We start from the raw sequence: 18,517 nt of genomic DNA, 5'->3' as shown, positions 1-18,517 counted from the left end.
GGAGGTCGGCTAGGGTTTTGTTGTGTTTTTGTGTTTTGTTTATTGCCCAGATCAATGCTCTGATACCATGAAGAAAATGGTATGTAATTGATTTGTTATTCATTCAAGGGGCTAAGCCACAGACTTATAGTTACAGAAGTATCCTAATGTGGTTCCTACGATCAAGCTAAATCATTTACAAATAAGGAAAGAAGTTATATACAATATTGACAGAATCAACATTCCATTCTAAGCTTGATCTCCTTCAACAGCAGTCTACTACTTAAAAAGGTTCTGATTGACAAGCGAGCGTTCGTTTTAAAACTTTTCATGGGCCAACGCAAGGATCTGCTTGGTATGTTTGTAAGTTACGAATTTGAGCTATATCGCACCGGCCCGGCCTTGTCTGCAAAAATGTATCATAACATCCCTTGACGTTGAGATCAACTCTCAGATCATATAATATTGAAGAAGATCAAATTATCCAGTTCTCAATTGAAGCTTCAAAGAAAAGAGACACACAATTGCATATACACCAGTATGAACCTTAATGGTGGGTCTCTGTGTGTAGCGGTGCTGTCTCGTGTGGTGGGTGTGTATTCACTCTTTTGTGGCTTTGATGGTGTGGTCTCCGTCTCTTTGGTGGTGACAATGGCTATGTGTTGTATTTTGTTTTCATTTTGTGACGGGGAAGATTGTTTTACTATGTACTATAGTATACTGTGCTGATTTTAGTCTAATATTCTTTGTGCTTATATTCTCTGTTTGTTTCTTTCCCATTTTTTGAATTTTAATGAACTCGAATTGATTATGAAAATAAAAACAAAAACATGTGCTTAAAGCCAAAAATGGCTTCCACCATGAACGAGCTAATCATACCTATAAAAATGTACATTCAAGCTAATGATATAATCTTGGTAATCCAAACTGAAATCCAAAAGCCTCACCTTTGTCTCAGTCGGAGCAATGCTGGACAAAACCACGTCAGAGATTCTATATATCTGTAATCTTTTTATATCCAATCCTTCGAGCTCAGTTTCTTTGGCAAAAAAAACTTTGTAAAAAATTCAGGTTCTTTCCACATCACAGTCTCAATATCAATCGTCTTATGATTGTCCAGCATCATTTGTAGCTCAAGAACCCAACCTTCTTTCTTCACAAATTCTTGTTTCATCAAATTTTTAAAACTCTTGATTTTACGATTTCTCATTGCTTTTCCTTTATAATCAATGTCGTATTTATCAAAATACTCATTCATATGACCTGTATTGTTCTAATTTTTAACGTGTCATGTGTGATTGTTTCAGCTCAGAAGAGAGTGTGCCACACAGCAATCGATATGAGGTTTGTAAAATGTCTTCTCGACATGTTATATGCAGAGGCTAAAAAGCTTGCAGATGTTAAAATGGCAAGATGATGGCCTAACTAACTTCTCATGTGAGAGAGACAGAGACGGAGAGAGAGACGCGACACACGTGAGAGAAGAAGCGCCGACTTTGATGAAGAAATTTGAGCAAGCCCAATGAGGGCTCTAAATGCGGTTGCACCAATTTTGGGCTTCAAAAGGTATCACATGGGTCAAAAAGTCATTCCCAATGGAAGCAATATGGGTCTTTAAAAATCCAAGCCTAGCAGGAGGTTGCATCCACCTCCATATATAGGGCTCTAATTGAAGCCACTGAAACCAAGCAGGCTCGCTACGTGGAAAGCTGAAGCCCACTTTAGGTGCTGCCATTCACTCGCTTACGCAGCTCCACATGGCTACTCGTCCGGATATGCTTTTCTCAGCTAATCCAATCATTGTGTGGAACAATCTCTTCTGAACTAAAACAACAGCTTCAACATAACTCAAATCATGCCTACACATTGGCAGTTAAACCATTTCAATTTGGGAAAGAAGGGTAAAATAATCATACATAAAATTAGACTAATAGAGGTTAGATGAGTGAGTATTTGTACTCGCTCAAATTCTGCTTTGTCTCTTGTTGTTAAAAGGGGCTTCTTTCATTTTTTTTTTTCTCTATCTCGGGATTTGACGGGCGTGTCTGAATAACATTAATTTTCCGAACAATGGTGTTGTCTCAAGGCCAGTGATGTTATTCTCAGCATAATTGAATACCCCTAAACAGAGCAAGCATTAGGTTAAGGTTTGTTCATATTGACATTACAATCCCATAAATTAAAAAAGAAAAATTAAGATGAAAAGTAGAGGCAATCTGAATTTGATTGATCTTACCTGAATTCGATGGGATAGTTTCAAAGTCTTCCAAAGAGGTTTTCATCATTTTTTTTCTAGAAAAGAAAAGCGAATATGAGGGTTTGTGAAGAAGATAGACTAGCGGCTCATGAATAGAGAAATTAAATGCCAAAGCTTCACTCGCAAGTCTCTTTTAGATTGTGTGTGAATATGGAAATTACAGTTGTGCTATAGCTAATATGTCAATTAAATTAAACAAATGCACCCTTATTTCTTTCTTTTGGACTGATTTGATTAATTACTTTTTACCCTAGGTAGTTAGTTACCTTTCCAAACAACTGTGTTCTTATGGGTTATTAAGGACAATGCAAGTAAGGATATAGAGAACATCTTTGGTGAAACTGCAATGCAAAGGTGGGCTGCTCATAACTACCGTTCTTCACATGGAGTCGTAAAATCCTGTGTTTATATTAAGGCTTATTTATTGTAGTGCCCCCTAAAACTTCGGTCAAATCTCCCTTTATCCCTCCAAAGTTAAAATGACCCACTTTCATCCCTTGATCGAGGTTTGGTGATCCACTTTGCCCTTATGCTGTCAACTCCATCCATAACTCTGTTAAATCTAATGATGTGGCAGGGGTGTTTTTGTAATTTCGTATATATGGACCATTACTCTCCAAATAAGTGGGTGACATAGCAAGTGGAGCCCACTTCTACATAAATAAAAATATAATTAAATAATTTTAATAATTAAAAATTAAAATTAATATATATATATATATATATATATATATATATATATATATATATACAAAATAAAATTTAAAAAGTAACCAAAATAAAAATAAAAAACAAACAAACCCATCCCAGCGTACACCCCATCCCCATCTCAGCCTTCCCTACGATCATCCCCCGCCGCCCCCACTTTCTCTTTCCCCCTTCCCCGATACACACCCTCTCCTTCTGCTCCTTTTCCCATGCTATTTCCTCAAATTTCATCTCTTCATCAACCCTAAATCCAAAATCAAACTTGATAAATTTTGGGGGAGGTAGAGAGACAAAGAGGTACAGTGCCTTGGGGCCTGCAAATCGGGGCTTGGGTTTGAGGCTAGGTACAGTGGCTTGAGTAATTCTGGAAAAGTTTGGAAATGGTGGACCAACCACTTTGTAGAGAAGGAAAGAAAGGAGACACTTTCTTCCAAATTCCATCTCTCTAAAAATTCAATACAATCCAAATCGTTAAAAGCTCAAAACCCACCACCCCTGTTAACTCCAATTCCAATTTACACAGAAAATCAACCAAAAAGAAAACAACCTTTACCCATTTCTCCATATGTTTGTCTCTTTCATCATATACATATCTCATAATTCATTTCCTTCTTTCAGGTGGTTTTTTTCTCTTTCTTAAATTATAGAAAACAAGAAAATTTAAAATCTTTGGTGTGGACAGAGTTTGCATGAGTTCCAATGCGTCGCCGTCTAGATCAGGAGGCGCCAGATGAGTTCCACTACGGCGCCCCCAACTTTTGTCTTCTAGATTTTGAGTTCTTCATATTTTGTGGATATTTTATTTATTTATTGATATTTTGTGGATATTTGCTTGTGGGGTTGCCATTTTTGCTTTCCACTTACCAGGTTTTGAGTTCAACCTCAATAGATTTGGCCTTCAACCCCACTATCTCCCTCTCTCTCATCCCAATCCCTCTGAGCCATTCGATTTCAGATTGCAGTGTCGCCGCCACCGTGGCCATGGAATTAGGAGAAAGTTAGTGAGATGGTGCGTTTTGCGGGATTGGCTCGATTCCGAGAAAGAAACAGAGGGGGAGAGAGAAGAAGAGAAGGATGAAGAGAGTGGGAGAGAAGGAGAGAAGGGGAGGTCGGGATGGGGGTGGTGGTGTACGGCGTACGCTGGAATGGGTTTGTTTGTTTTTTAATTTTATTTTTGTTACTTTTTAAATTTTATTTTGTTTAGATGTAGTTTTTTATGTTTTTAATTATTAATTATTATTAATTATTTAATTATGTTTTTATCTATGTGGAGTAGGCTCTACTTGAGTGGGTAATTATCTATATACAAAATTACAAAAACACTCTTGCCACATCATCAAAGTTAATAAAATTTTGGATGAAGTTGACAGCAGGGGCAAAGTGGGTCACCAAATCTCGGTCAAGGGATGAAATTGAGCCATTTTAAGTTTGGGGGGCAAAGTGAGATTTGAATGAAGTTTCAAGGGGTATTAGTGTAATTAAGCCTTATATTAATGACATAACTAGGGGTAAAATCCTGCCAAGGGACGCATGTCGCTTGCTGGGCAATGAGTCGTCGCCATCCAATAGGTGCTGTTCAACTTGGTTGATTTCTTTTCTTTTTTTCAAACATAATGGCTAGAAGATCCAACGACTGATATTAAAACTTGGCTGGATCATTGGAGAAAAAAATATTCAACAGCTGAAGTTAAAATCTAATGGTTAAAATAAATAAATAAAATATTCTAAATCAGATTTAACTCCAAAACATGTTTGTATCATATCTGACCAAGTAACTAGAAGCAAATCTAAGAGCATCTCCAACCGATATGTCAAAAGTGCCACATAGACATTTAACAGCTAGAAATAACATCTCACACACTCCAACCGATGTGTCAAAGCTGATGTGGAATGAAGGCTGAAGATTGAGATGTTATTTTTGACATCCCAAAAGCAAGATGTCAAATGAATATTTTATTATTTTTTCTTTTCTATTCTTTTTAATTAAAAATAAATCAACACTAAAATGTAATAAAATAATAATTTAATTTGACATATTGGGTGGAGTGTAAAGCTGTGTAAGATGTCAAATTGCCACATCAACCATCAAATTTAAATTTGATGTTTGGTATTTGACATCTCCCTTGGAGATGCTCTAAGTAAGGCAAATGGTCTCACATTGGAATATTACAAGATGTGTAGACTCCCTCTCACCTATAAAAGAAGACTACTCTTCGCTTAGGGATGGATCCCTAGGCTGGGCTTGATCTTTAGTCATGGGCTTCTCCCTTCTCCCATTTATATTTGGGCCCAACCTATGTACAAATGTAAATACACATTATTATAAGAATGAGAATATACTTCTTCGTGGACGTAGCCCATTTATTAAAGGTGAATCATGTATATCTTGTCTTCTATATATTTATCGCTTGTCGAAATCTTCACATACATGTTGAAGGTCCTCCCTCATCTTTACCCATCATCCATCACACCTCATCTCTAAGTTGGACTCAATCTTGGCCGTCTATTTTTAAACATCAACAGTTTGGAGCTGTCTGTAAAAATTGATATAATAGACTTCTGTCGTTCTCCCCTTTTTTAATGCCCTTCGGCATCCCTACAATCAACATCACCCAACTTGCCGTTCGACAATACCATGCTAAAGCAACCGTGAATGCTAATTGCAGAAGATGATATTTCAAGGGAAGCCCACGTGGCCCACTTCCATGTGCTAATTGGCATGTTCGTAACTTTCCACAGTACTTAATATTGGAGGAAAGAACTATCCGTGGGATGAGGAAAAGTCAACCAAGACGTGCTATTACTTTGCATGCCTTGCATGACCAAGAGGGGAAACCACTATCTCAACAAAATTCAAAGTACCAAACGGTAATACCACCAATTCAAGTCCTAGGGGAAGCCCAAGTAATTCATTTCAAAGAGAAGATAGCCAGTGCTGAACACATTCTAAAATCTATATATACCCATTCATTTGTTAAATAACTTTATTTTAAAGTAAAATTATTTAGTGTTTTGGAATTTGAATATTTTTATATTAAAATGTTCAAAAAATTATCAAGGAAAAAACAAAATTAGGGAGTTAACCACCCTTAAACAATTTAATAAAGGTTCGAACTCAAATTATGAGTCAAGATCATCCTCCGGCCCTGATTCGTCAAAGTCATATTCGTCAAGATCATTGTCGATGGACATACAAGCATCCACACCATCAGCATCCTATAACATCAGAGATATAAAATTCCAAAATGATTACAAGACCCAAGACTATAAAAAAATGAAAAGACATAACTCATGAGAAGGACTTTACCTTTTTCAGCGTCCTCAATGAATACGTTGATAAGATATTTTGCAAACCTAATACGGTCGCCCTTTGTGTGGCACAGTATCTTCGCAGCTGAATCAATGGCTTCAACAAAATTGAAATCGTACCTGCACATTGGTAGTTAAACCATTTCAATTTGGGAAAGAGGGGTAAAATCATATTTTAGTAATAACAATGGAGGTAAGATGAGTGAATATTTTTACTCGCACGAATTCTGCTCCATCTCCTGTTTTAGAGCTTCTTCCATTTTCTTCTCTATCTTGGGATTTGACGAACTTGTCTGAATAGCAAAATTGAAAAGATTTATAAGAAACAATCAGTTTATAGCCAGCTTCAAATTATTGTTTCTTTTCAAACTAATTAAATATATTTCCCAACCCATAAGAGAGAACAAAATTAGTTTTCCAAATTAATCAAACTGTGCGAATTCATAACAAAAATTGAACTAATAAAAAGACAACTTTAATCATATCATGGCAAGCCTCTCCTAAAACTTTGATTTATTCTAGTACGATAAACCTCAAAAATCAAAATAATATTAATTTTCAGCAAATTAAACCGAGCAATAAAACTACTGACCGAACAAAATATTGAAAAACGGAGAGAGAAAGAGGGAAACTCTTACATTATCAAGGCCAACAATGTTGTTCTAAGCATCATCGAATACCCCTAAACAGAGCATTAGGTTAGAGTTCGTTCATATTGACATTACAATCGCAGAAAAGAAAGAAGAAAAATTAAGATGAAAAGTAAAGGCAATCTGAATTCGATTGATCTTACCTGAATCCAATGGGATAGTTGTTTCAGAGCTTTCCAAAGAGGTTTTCATCAATTTTTCTTGGAGAGATGGGTTTGTGTAGAGATAAATGAATATGTGAAGAAGGCGGATTAGCCGCTCATGAATATGAAAATTAAATGCCAAAACTTCACACGCAATTCTCTTAATATGATTAATTACTTTTTACCTTAGCTAGCTAGTTTCCTTTCCAAACAATTGTAATTTGTACGCATATGCTTGCTTGAATTTTCTTCTTGTTCTTGTGGGTTATCTCATCCAAGTGCTAATTGCTAAAAAGAACAGATTTCAAATTTGAAGAATACACCTTCACTGAAATGCTTCGGTATTTATTTAAGACCAGTGAGGGAATATATGTTCAAAAGTTCAATTTGATGTTTAATTAAACTTGTATACAGTGATACTGCTTTAATTCAGACTAATGAATGATGATGCTTTCTTGTTTAGTTTTCGACCAACAATTGGTCATCTTGACTCTTTCCATCTCTTCCCCCCCCCCCCCCCCCCGCAAAAAAAACAAAGACAGAAGAAAAAGATTCTTGACTGGGCCCGTCCTTCTTTGAAATGGACTGGACCGATCTTAGACAGCAAGGCGAGTACAAAGACTCAAGCTCAACTAGTCCAAAAAATTAAGAAGAGAAAGAAAAAAGACTTCGAAAAATGCTTGTGTGTTAAAATGGAAATTAGCAAAATACAAAGGCTCATTCTAATTGTCTCATCATCTTCTTCTTGATATTCTTTCATGTCAGTGCATATACGTGAGTCTTCCACCATCTTATGTTACTGTCATCACTCTTTTTTATTTATTTATTATTTATTATTAAAGATAAATAAATGCCATAATATATCTAGTGGCCTAAAATAGTCCCTTCCAAGTGGCATATAGAAACAACCATAAACCCCTTTTGCACCCCCAAGAAAAAAGAAAGCGCAAGTACACCACCCACGTAAACTCTACCAAAGTCAAGTTCTGGTCTATAAAATGAAGCCTCAGTTGCCCTCTTAAGATATCACAACTCAACTCGTACAAAGTTCTGTACCTTTTCTAACTTAATCGCTAGCCCTCCTCCCTCCATGGATCACTTTTCTTTGTTCAGTACTTATTTTCTTGTTTTCATTTCTCCTATATTCATGGCGCAATATAGCTCTTCTTCTGTCAGTATACGATGCAGCCAAACCCCATACCCTCAAGTGTGCAACCATTTCATCAACACCAACCTCTTATCAACCCTAGATGATCATGAACAAATAAGGTTTACATTTCGTGACTTGACACTTAAAGTCACCATGGACCAAGCCATTGGAGCCCATCAACTCGTCTCATCCTTGAACTTGAACTCATTGAAAGACGAGAGAGCCAAGTTGGCTTGGAATGATTGTTTGGAGCTCCATGAGGACACCGTGGACAAGATCAATCGTTCGATTCGCTCCAACAATGCCCTAGACGCCAATACATGGTTAAGTGCATCGATTGCTAATCAACAAACTTGCCAAAATGGTTTCACCGATCTCAAAATTCCTAATTCTTATTTACAATCATTTCCAAATTATGTCACGCTAACAAGCAACCTGTCCAAGCTGCTTAGCAATTCACTGTCGCTACACAAGGCCTCAACTTCACCGTCGGCTTTGCATTTCAGCAAACAGGTTCGTGGGAAACGACGCTTATTGCTCTCGGAATCAGATGATGGGTTCCCGGAATGGGTTTCATTTGCTGATCGAAAGCTTCTGCAATCGACTGGGGGTGGGCCAAAAGCTGATATGGTAGTAGCCCAAGATGGGTCTGGAAACTACAAGACAATTTCTGAGGCTGTGGCTGCTGCGCAGAACCTACGCAGTGGGTCCACTGAAAGATTTGTTATACACGTGAAAGCTGGGGTTTACAAAGAGAACGTTGAGATTAAGAAGACAATGAAGAACATCATGTTCATTGGTGATGGGATTGATGCAACCATTGTTACCGGGAACAGAAATAATCAAGATGGTTCAACCACATATAGCTCTGCCACTTTTGGTACGTTTGTTTTGAAGCATTAACAACTTAAATCAACTTATAATTAACACCCGATGATGTTAATTAAGTTTAGAGCTTTATGTGTATGCTAGGTGAAATCCCTATTTATATATATATATATATATATACTAATAGATGCTAGACCAACTTTAATTAGGTCATGTTCGATTGATTAAGGCAATCAACATTTTCTTTTGAAATGAATGATTACTAACTAATTAACAAAATTAATAACATAAGATGACATGTGCATAAATTCGAACATAACTTTTTATTTGTTGATCGCATGACCTTTTAACTGAGTTTTTATCTCCTAACATATGCATCCAATGATTCACAAAATTAATAAATATATATTTTTGACTTCAATTAAACTTAGGGGTTACGGGGGAAGACTTCATTGCTCAGGGCATGACATTTGAGAACACAGCCGGACCGCAGAAACACCAAGCCGTGGCACTGCGCTCTGGCGCGGATCACTCAGTGTTCTACCGTTGCAGCTTCAAAGGCTACCAAGACACCTTATACGTATACGCTCAACGCCAATTCTACCGTGAGTGCGACGTATACGGCACGGTAGACTTCATCTGCGGCGACGCCACGGCCGTGCTCCAAAACTGCAACATATACGTGAGAAAACCAATGAGCTACCAACTAAACACCGTCACAGCACAGTCGAGGACTGACCCCAATGAGAACACAGGCATTGTTATCCATAGCTCGCTCGTCACAGCTGCTCCAGACTTGAGAGCTGTGCAAGGCTCGTTTAGGACCTATTTGGGCAGGCCATGGAAAAAGTACTCGAGGACGGTGATCATGAAGAGTGATCTAGATGGGTTGATTGACCCGGCTGGATGGTTCCCATGGAGCGGAAGCTTTGCCCTCTCTACACTTTATTATGGTGAGTACATGAACTCTGGGGCTGGTGCTGCCACTGGAGGGAGGGTCAAGTGGCCAGGCTATCGTGTCATAACGAGTGCCGGGGAGGCTGGGAAGTTTACAGTTGGGAGCATATTGGCCGGAGAATCTTGGATTCCGGCGACAGGAGTGCCATTTTCAGCTGGTCTGTGATAATTGTTATGTGAATGGATATGTATACATCATGCATGCACGTGTCACTTGTGTAGGTGGGATAAGGACTTAAAGTTGTACACTTGTAACATAGTATGTGTTAGCTTCCTTTTGGAATATGATATCTACGGAGATGCTTGTTTTCTTGCCTTCTTTTCCCCTTTTTCCTTATCCCTCCCGATGAATGCCCCAGACGTAACGTAGTTGCAAATATTATTTAATGCCTTATGAAAAAAAAGGAAAACTTTTTAGATGCATTATCTAAGAGAAGAGATGAGAGTACGTAGCAAGCATGTGCAAAGACCACCTCACATGGACCAATTTGATGCGTCACAGGTGGGAGTACAAGTAGTGCTTGTAGTAGCCACTACTGGAGTGCCACATGTCCCAAAAGCGAAGCTATAATGAAGAAAACAAACGACAACAATAGTTGAAATTATAAAATTTGTGCCAACCATTATAAGCTAAATAAGCTCTAAACCTCAAACTAAATTACAAATTGGTTGAAGAAGTTCACGAGAATTGGATATGAACGCAGAGTATAATTTAAAATTCACATTTATTTTGAAAAGTCAAAAATTATATCAGCGAGTAGTTTTACTTGTCAACAACACTCTCATTTGCCGGCAGCCCTGCTGCCAGCTTACTTCCGTAGTCATAAGCAGACCACCAAATTACAAAAAAGGGTTCTTATTACGAATACATTTGAAGAAACCATGCCAGTCCTTTTTCATATTCAAAACGAAGCACCATGTTACTTTTTTTTTTTTTTTTAAATTTTAGAGATGTGCATCTATGTAATAACAGTAGGGGCAGATCGACCAGTGAATTCTTGCATCTTGGAAAGCTTAAGAGCAACCTCCACCTGTATAAATAGTGAATCAGAACCAGCCCAAAAAATTGGCCACAAAGTTTGAATATAAACTTTAAAGATGAAGATTTAACTCACAAGAGGACCAAGTGCTTCTTGAGATTCTCTGCCAATTTTTGATGGATCCTTCTCGTACTGCTCAATGTATAGTCGGATTGTGGCACCTTCTGAGCCAGTGCCTGAGAGGCGGAAAACCTGCAATTGTGTTCAAGGAGTGTGGAAGAATGAATAGCTCGAGTTAGCTCCAGGAAGAGTATTCTCTAGAAATATAAAAAGAAATTTGCCACATAGGAAGCGTGGAGAGAAAAATTCTTCAGACGAAAAAGTGAAATTGACTGAAACGCATAATTTAATGTAAATTGTTAATCACTCCCAGGGAAGAAAAAAAATGTTATCAGAAATATAAGCCTTGTTTGTGGAAATCTAGCATCTTCGAACACACCAAATATAAAACGCTTCAACACTTTTCACAACAGTTACATCATTTTAATCGACGTATTCCTCTTCTACCATTGTCACATACAATCAATAATTCCATGGCTAAGCTATTAACAAAACCTGTGTCAACTTACCAATCGTGATCCATCCTCAAACAAGTACCGAATGCCCTGGTGTTTTGAGATGGAGCCATCAACAGGATCCTTGTATTCAAATTCATCAGCGTTGACGACACTGGAGACATCTGAATGTATGCCCTTCACAATCCTGTATGTCAAAAAGAAAGAAGAGAACAGATCAAACCATGAATTCAAATGACGTGACATGCAATTCATGGTCTTAGAAAAATATGTCAAAAGAAATAAACAGTCTGGGAAATGACAAAAAGAAATAAAACAGAAGAATTTACATATCTAATACAGGAATATAGCTTTTTAAGGCAGCGTAAGAAACATACTGATTGACTTCAGAAAGGGAAGATTGCAATTTCACCAAAGATGCCATCAGTTCCTTTGCTGCACCTGCATCCACATTCTTCAAGGAAAAATATATAATAATTAATAGCAATACAAGATTATATAGTTGAACGCAGGAAAGAACACCTTAAAATATTAATGAACCTCATAGTCATATCGAGTATAATAATGGCGACCAAAGGTAGCCCAATGCTGACGAACTATGTCTTCAACACTGACAAGCTTCTCCCCACCAAGATTTTCCTTATTTTTATAAGCAAGTATAGATAACCAAGCTAAAACTGCCCAGATACCATCTTTCTCACGTATATGATCCGAACCTGTCCAAGGATGCAAAACATTGACATTGCCACCAAGATTGTTTCTAATAATTCAAATGTTGATTGAACTACTTTAGAAGGCACTTCCTGAAAACTGACCTGTTCCAAAACTTTCTTCCCCACAAACTGAACATAACCCAGCATCCATCAAATTACCAAAAAATTTCCAGCCAGTGGGTACCTGGAGTATATAGTAGATACCGAAAAGGTTAATGGTTTATTCACCCAGAAGCATAGGGTTGTGTGTGTGTGTGTGTGTGTGTGTGTGTGAGAGAGAGAGAGAGAGAGAGAGAGAGAGTACCTCAAAAAATTTCAAATTTAAATGTTTGGCTACAACATCAAGGGCAGCTGAGGTAGGCATGCTCCTACAAGTGGACAAGTCAAAAGATGATAATCAAGAACAGCTAGGCATGAAAATATATATCCAAAATACATACTTTTAAAAACATACATAAATTATTCAAACGCCAAAAATATATTGCCAAACTGTGAAATCCACAAATAGTCTATGAAAAGGAAAAAAAACTTCAAACAAATTTATGTAGCTCTAGAGTGAAATAGACTGAATGCTAAGAATATCAATAAACTACCTGGCAACTCCCTTCAAACCAGCAGAGAAGTAAGGTATGGCTTCAACTGCATTTGCAGCAATGATGGCTACAGAATCCGATGGGGTAACGAAAAACCTAAGAAATAAGATAAAGTTATGAATGCAAGTGAAGGACAAGATTAGAATTACACTCACAAGGCTGATGCTACCTTTTACCAAGGATCATGTTACGATCTGCATCACCATCAGCAGCAGCACCAAATTCTGGGGGCTCATCTTGAGTAGTTGATTTACCCAATCCCATTCGCGCAACCAACTCCTTTGCATAGGTCAGATTAGGATCTGGATGCCCTCCTCCAAAGTCTTCCTGTTTGCATGAATTACAAGCAAAACAGGGTGAACCATATGGATACATTAATTTTAGACTGCATAGTGAGCGAAGAAAAGTTGTCTCAAACATAAAAAAACCTTGGGTACGCAGTTTAATAATGAGCTTTCTTTTGCACCAAGCTCTTCCACAAAAATACGTTTCGCATAAGCTCCAGCAACTCCATGTAGCGCGTCATAACTTTGACATGACAACAGAGACAGGTCACACCACCAGTGGTAAGAACTGCTGCAATACAGAAAATGAAAATATGGAGCTATCTACGTACCAGAATGTGAATTTTGGAGACGATAGCAGCTTCCGGATAGACCCAAAATCAAAGATTGACCTGGAAAACGAGAATTACTTGAGTCAAAGGAACAGTGTCCTAACGTTAAGCTAAACATATGGTATTGATCACAACAATGTGACCAAATTCACACAGGCAGAAGATTCTTCTTAGAGGTAAGCTTACTTCATCAACTTCACATAATCACTCGCTGAATCAAAAACATCAACATCAAAAGTTCCTCCATCCACTGAAAAGGTGGTTACACCTACTTTAGCAATATCCACCTGTCGCATACATTGAAAGATCATTACAATAAATGGAACTCAAAGTGCAGTAGTTTTGTAATAAGATTTAAGTAAATAAAGAAATGGAGCTTAGATTTGATGGAGTACATCAGGGAGCTCCACTGTCAAATACTCCTTTATTTTTGTAGTGTTCTCGTATATTTTGTCAGTGATCGACTCTGGAGCAGGTCCACCATTTTCCATGTTGTATTTAATCCCAAAATCCTGCAATAAGGACACAAAAAGGAATACGATAAGTTCCCAATAGATAACAAGCAAAAAAATCGTGGTATAAGTTGTTGAAAGTTATATTGAAAAGTTCTTTAACTCAAATAAGTTATAACACAAGTATATTGACGCAGGGATCATGTACCTCATTTGGGCCACCTGGATTGTGACTTGCTGTCAGTATAAATGCTCCTGATGCCTTTGATCCCTGGATTCAAACCACAAACAAGTGAAACAGGTCGCAATACCAATGTAATACCAGTAGTAGTAGTAGTAGTAGTAAAAGGGCTAGATCTTAACTTAATATAACTTACATCAGCACCAACTCTTTCACGTATGACAGCTGATACAGCAGGAGTTGAAAGCAACCCATTTTGACCAACCCAAACACTTCTTACTCCATTGCCTGCTGCCATCTTAATTATGATCTGTCAATCAACAAAACATATTAGAAATAGAAGACATTATATTTCTCACAAAAAAGTTATATTAGAAGAAGCAATAAACCCTTGACTCCGCCACCAAAAAAGGAAAAAAAAAAAAAAAGGGGAGCCAACAGTAGTGAACTCCGAATAAGATTCCAGCTGGCTCCAATGGGTGGCCTTGACAAGCCCAACCCTTGTCAATTGCAGCCAACCCCAAGGTATCCAGATCCAAACAACATTTCTGTTTCCTTGCTTACCAGAGTAAGTACAAAACATATATACCATCACAAAACAGTATCAAGTTCAGAAACATAATGGAATGTAAAATTACCTGAATAGCTTCCTTTGAATAATAGCGACCATCACCAGATACAACAATTCTAGCACCTACAAGGATGAAAAAAATGATAAGTTAATGACACCTTCTCAAAGAACATAAAAACACTTGAAACTAAGCCAATAAAAATTCAAACCAAGCAACGGGGAATAAACCAATATAAATATATGCATGTTTAGTTCTAAATCATATAAATGAGAAGCAGTGGGGACAATTTACACAATTTTGTTGAGGAAGAGAAAAAAGGCCAAGTTCAGTAACACCAACCTTTAACTTTATCTGCTGGAAGGGCATTGAATGTTGACTGAACAAAATTTTGCAAGTAATGGGGTTGCGTAAAAACTTTCACCTGAAAAGTTCCAGCCAGCATAATACTAAAATGAATAAGGAAAAACAAACAGTAATCAAAGCAATCTAAGGAGTGCATTGTAGCTTAGAAAAAAGGCATGCATTTTCTAACAGGCAATCTCCAGTCTCATAGTGCGTAGACATAATGTCCTTTAAGTTTTTAGAAAAATAAAAGTTAAAATGTTCTCCAGAAAATCATATTGAATTTGCACTGAAGCAATCCTAAAGGCAGATTACATGTTAGAATAAAACCAGTAACATGGTGGAAGCAAATTCCGGAATTCTATTCCACGCTATAACTAAGATCTAATCAAAATAGAAATCAATTAACATGGATCTAAAAATTCGACGCACGCAGTAAACGGATCGGTTTGATCGAATAGAGATCAGACTGAAACAGTTGCAATTTCAGGTACCGATCCAATAATCTAGCAATAGCAAAGCACCGGAAAGCAATGCGAGAATTCACGAAATCGAAACAACGAAAATTTGATTGCAAAAACAGAGTGCAAGAATGCTCGAGCGCAACAGATCCAGCTTCGAGAATACATAATTCATGAAGAAAGTACTTGATTATGAAATTGAAAAGGCGAGAGAGACAAACCTTCTTGCGGAGACCAGAGGTTCCAGGCTTTTGGCCTTCGAAAGGCGTGGTCTCGACCCGCTTAACCTGACCCGACTGCATTTTTGCTTCCTGAGAACAAACCGCGATTCAAATCGGAGCACGCAAAGCACAGAGAAAGGGAGAGATACAAGGCGAGGCTCAGATGTTGGAGATGGAGTTTAGAGAGAGAGAGTGATTTATAGTGAAAGGAAAGGTGGCAACGTTGTAGGATTTACGCTAATTTTAATTTTGTTTTGCGGAAGAGAAGTGAGTGAGTAATACACGTAAAAGATGGGAGACTTGGAGGTGAGAGTGAAGAGGGAGGAATATGGGATCGGATGATGTTTGTGCGAATACTCTAAAAAATGTTCCCCACCGTGTCACGTATTAATACTATAGTTTTGGCCGTTGATCCTTTTTTTTTCTTTTTTTCTTTCTAATCAGGTGGCCGTTGATCTTTACTGCCGGGTTTTGTGAGCAAAGAGAGAGCGATTCCCACGGTTTTTGACTTGTGTTTTTTGACTTCACTACCCCAACTACTTTCAAATAATTATCATTTGCTCTTTGCAACCCAAGCACCCAACTACCGGTTTTGCTGTTCAAATCCACACCATATTTACTCGAAAATTTGATGGGCCGACGTCCATACACTATAAAAACAATTATTAATCTGGGCCTGCCAGTGTCAGTCCAGTCCAGTCTTCTCTTGAATAGGTTAAAAATTGGGTTGAAAACTCAAGTTACCACTTCTTCTTTTTTATTGTTATTAGGCTTATTTACTGTAGTACCTTATAAAATTATGGTTAAATCTTATTTTATTCTTTAAAAGTTAAAGTGACTCAAAGTGGTCCTTGACCAAGGTTTGGTGATTCACTTTGCCCTCCACTGTTACCTATAGAGGTGGGCATCGGGATCTAAAAACTGGAATATCGAACGAAACCAACGAAAAAAAAAACCAGACCAAAAAAGTCAACAAACCAAAACAAAATAGAGGACTGAATCGGTTCCAACAGGTTTCGACTCTAATTTCACACCGTACCAAACCAGACCGGACCGATTGTATTTTTTAAAAATAAAATTTTGAAATCCAATGCTATATTTTTAATTTTATAATTAATATTTTTTCAAGTTCAACTTCAAAAAATTTCTCATTGTATGAATTGGATAATTTGTTAATTTTCAAACCAAAAAAATAATTTATTTATTATAATTTTTATTTTAAAATAATTTTCAAACAGGAGTTATGATGGAATCAAGATATTGGGGTCGAATATCATATACCGCGAGATAAGTGCTACCAATTAATATTTTATCTTATGCAAGTGTGAGCATTGCTATAAATGTGTGTGATTCCAAGAAATTAACTTAGTTTGAATTTTGTGAAATCAGACAATACAGAAACTTATCATTCTCCACTTGTTTAGTTTTGTCAACTTTTAAATAAATAAATAAATAATATAAAATGGAAATGGAAAATGGAAATCTATTTGATGATCTTATCTACATGGTCCTTTTGTTCTTTACAAATCAGAGGTTGTATTGTGTCTGTTTATTGTTTTACTTAATCTAGAAATGTCAATCCATGAGAATACTTTTTCTTGATTGCATACGCTTATACCTTTTCTTTTCTCTATGGAATTTCTTTATATTGGTGTGAATGCCCAATTTTGTCAAACTTTAATTTGCTGACTTTTCTATGATTACTTGTTTTGAAACCAACTTCAATTTATTGAGAATTAGAATTTTTACATTTATGGAGAAATTAATTTTGACTATTCTATTTTGTGCATATGTCTATATATAATATCTATTTTATTTATGTATTTAGTGGTCTTACTACTATATTTACTATGATTATTGAGATGACATTGAATTGGCATTTGAGTACCAAATTTGAAATTGCAAGCATGCAGCTATTATTTTATTTTGATTGATTCGTTTTGTTTTTATAATGGAAAATATAATTTGAATTTAGTGGTTTTGGACGTTAGCTCCTTTTGGTTCCAAAATTAGTTAATTGCTATTAACTTCTTTTGGAAGCTTTTACATTGCACATTTAATTACGAGATTTTTATTTATTTTTTAATTTATGCAGTTCAAAACTTTAATGTCAATTTCATGACATTTAGAGCCCTTATTTTTGGCAGTAAAGTTTTTGATATTGTTAGGTGATTATTGCCTTTAATGTTCTGATCATTTATGCAATTAATTACATTTTGTTTAAATGTCTTGGATTCATTTTAAAGTTGCAATCCTTCATATTAGTTACTTGAGTTAATCTTGATAAAATATATTGAGTGAACTAATGTTCTTTTGAGTGTAAAGTCTTGACAGCTGCCACATTGAGTTAATTGCCAGGAAGTGTACATTGTGAAACATTATGGAGAAAACTGAAATAAAATGATAAATTATAATACTGTAAGTAGCATTTAATTTTGAGTTTTGGTGTAAGATTTTCAACTTGTAAATCCTTTAAAGTATTATTGGCATATCTTATGAATTTAAAATTAAATAAAAATTTGGTACAGTCTTTATATATTTTAAAATTTTCCTTAAATTTGTGGGGGTTGAGTTTTCCTTAACTATGTGGGTATTTCAAATACAAAATTAATATCAATACTTATTTTTGAATTTAATTTTCCAGATTTTGAGTGGTTTTGATTATCTCTTTAAAACTGAAGTTATGTTGTACAGTTATTATAAAGTTTTGCATTCTTAATTATTTTTAAACAATTTAGACAATTTGTGGAAGTTGAATTTTCCTAAACATGAACTTTAATGCTGTAATTTATTTGTTAACATTATGCAGTCTTGCTTTTATGCTGGAAAA

General features: G+C 36.4%; 2 protein-coding genes across 2 annotated transcripts; one reads left to right on the top strand and one right to left on the bottom strand.

The window, feature by feature from the left end:
- Positions 1 to 8,056: 8,056 nt before the first annotated feature.
- On the top strand, positions 8,057 to 10,302 carry LOC110762802 (Plant invertase/pectin methylesterase inhibitor superfamily). The gene is made up of 2 exons (XM_021965489.2): positions 8,057 to 9,076; positions 9,456 to 10,302. The coding sequence occupies exons 1-2, from the start codon at positions 8,137 to 8,139 to the stop codon at positions 10,145 to 10,147; spliced, it is 1,632 nt and encodes a 543-aa protein (XP_021821181.2). The 5' UTR covers positions 8,057 to 8,136; the 3' UTR covers positions 10,148 to 10,302.
- A 387-nt stretch (positions 10,303 to 10,689) lies between these two features.
- LOC110762801 (phosphoglucomutase, cytoplasmic) lies at positions 10,690 to 16,040 on the bottom strand. Its single transcript, XM_021965488.2, has 18 exons — positions 15,688 to 16,040; positions 15,003 to 15,084; positions 14,730 to 14,785; positions 14,288 to 14,401; positions 14,119 to 14,181; positions 13,854 to 13,970; positions 13,645 to 13,745; positions 13,459 to 13,518; positions 13,271 to 13,370; positions 13,012 to 13,169; positions 12,843 to 12,938; positions 12,554 to 12,617; positions 12,352 to 12,433; positions 12,077 to 12,252; positions 11,914 to 11,990; positions 11,591 to 11,723; positions 11,097 to 11,213; positions 10,690 to 11,012 (listed from the first exon to the last, which is right to left on the bottom strand). Exons 1-18 carry the CDS (start codon positions 15,766 to 15,768, stop codon positions 10,941 to 10,943), a joined length of 1,749 nt encoding a protein of 582 aa, XP_021821180.1. The 5' UTR covers positions 15,769 to 16,040; the 3' UTR covers positions 10,690 to 10,940.
- Positions 16,041 to 18,517: the final 2,477 nt, after the last annotated feature.

This window comes from Prunus avium, chromosome 1 (assembly GCF_965620075.1).
Source record: "Prunus avium chromosome 1, drPruAviu1.hap1.1, whole genome shotgun sequence".
Taxonomy (NCBI): domain Eukaryota; kingdom Viridiplantae; phylum Streptophyta; class Magnoliopsida; order Rosales; family Rosaceae; genus Prunus; species Prunus avium.
This window is presented reverse-complemented; position numbering and strand designations above follow the sequence as displayed.

Coding starts and splice junctions, on each gene's coding strand:
- LOC110762802 (XM_021965489.2), top strand. CDS start 8,137: ATGGATCACTTTTCTTTGTTCAGTACTTATTTTCTTGTTTTCATTTCT. Junction 9,077..9,455: donor ATATAGCTCTGCCACTTTTG/GTACGTTTGTTT, acceptor AATTAAACTTAG/GGGTTACGGGGGAAGACTTC.
- LOC110762801 (XM_021965488.2), bottom strand. CDS start 15,768: ATGCAGTCGGGTCAGGTTAAGCGGGTCGAGACCACGCCTTTCGAAGGC. Junction 13,746..13,853: donor TGACAGTGGAGCTCCCTGAT/GTACTCCATCAA, acceptor TGTATGCGACAG/GTGGATATTGCTAAAGTAGG. Junction 12,618..12,842: donor GGTTTGAAGGGAGTTGCCAG/GTAGTTTATTGA, acceptor GTCCACTTGTAG/GAGCATGCCTACCTCAGCTG.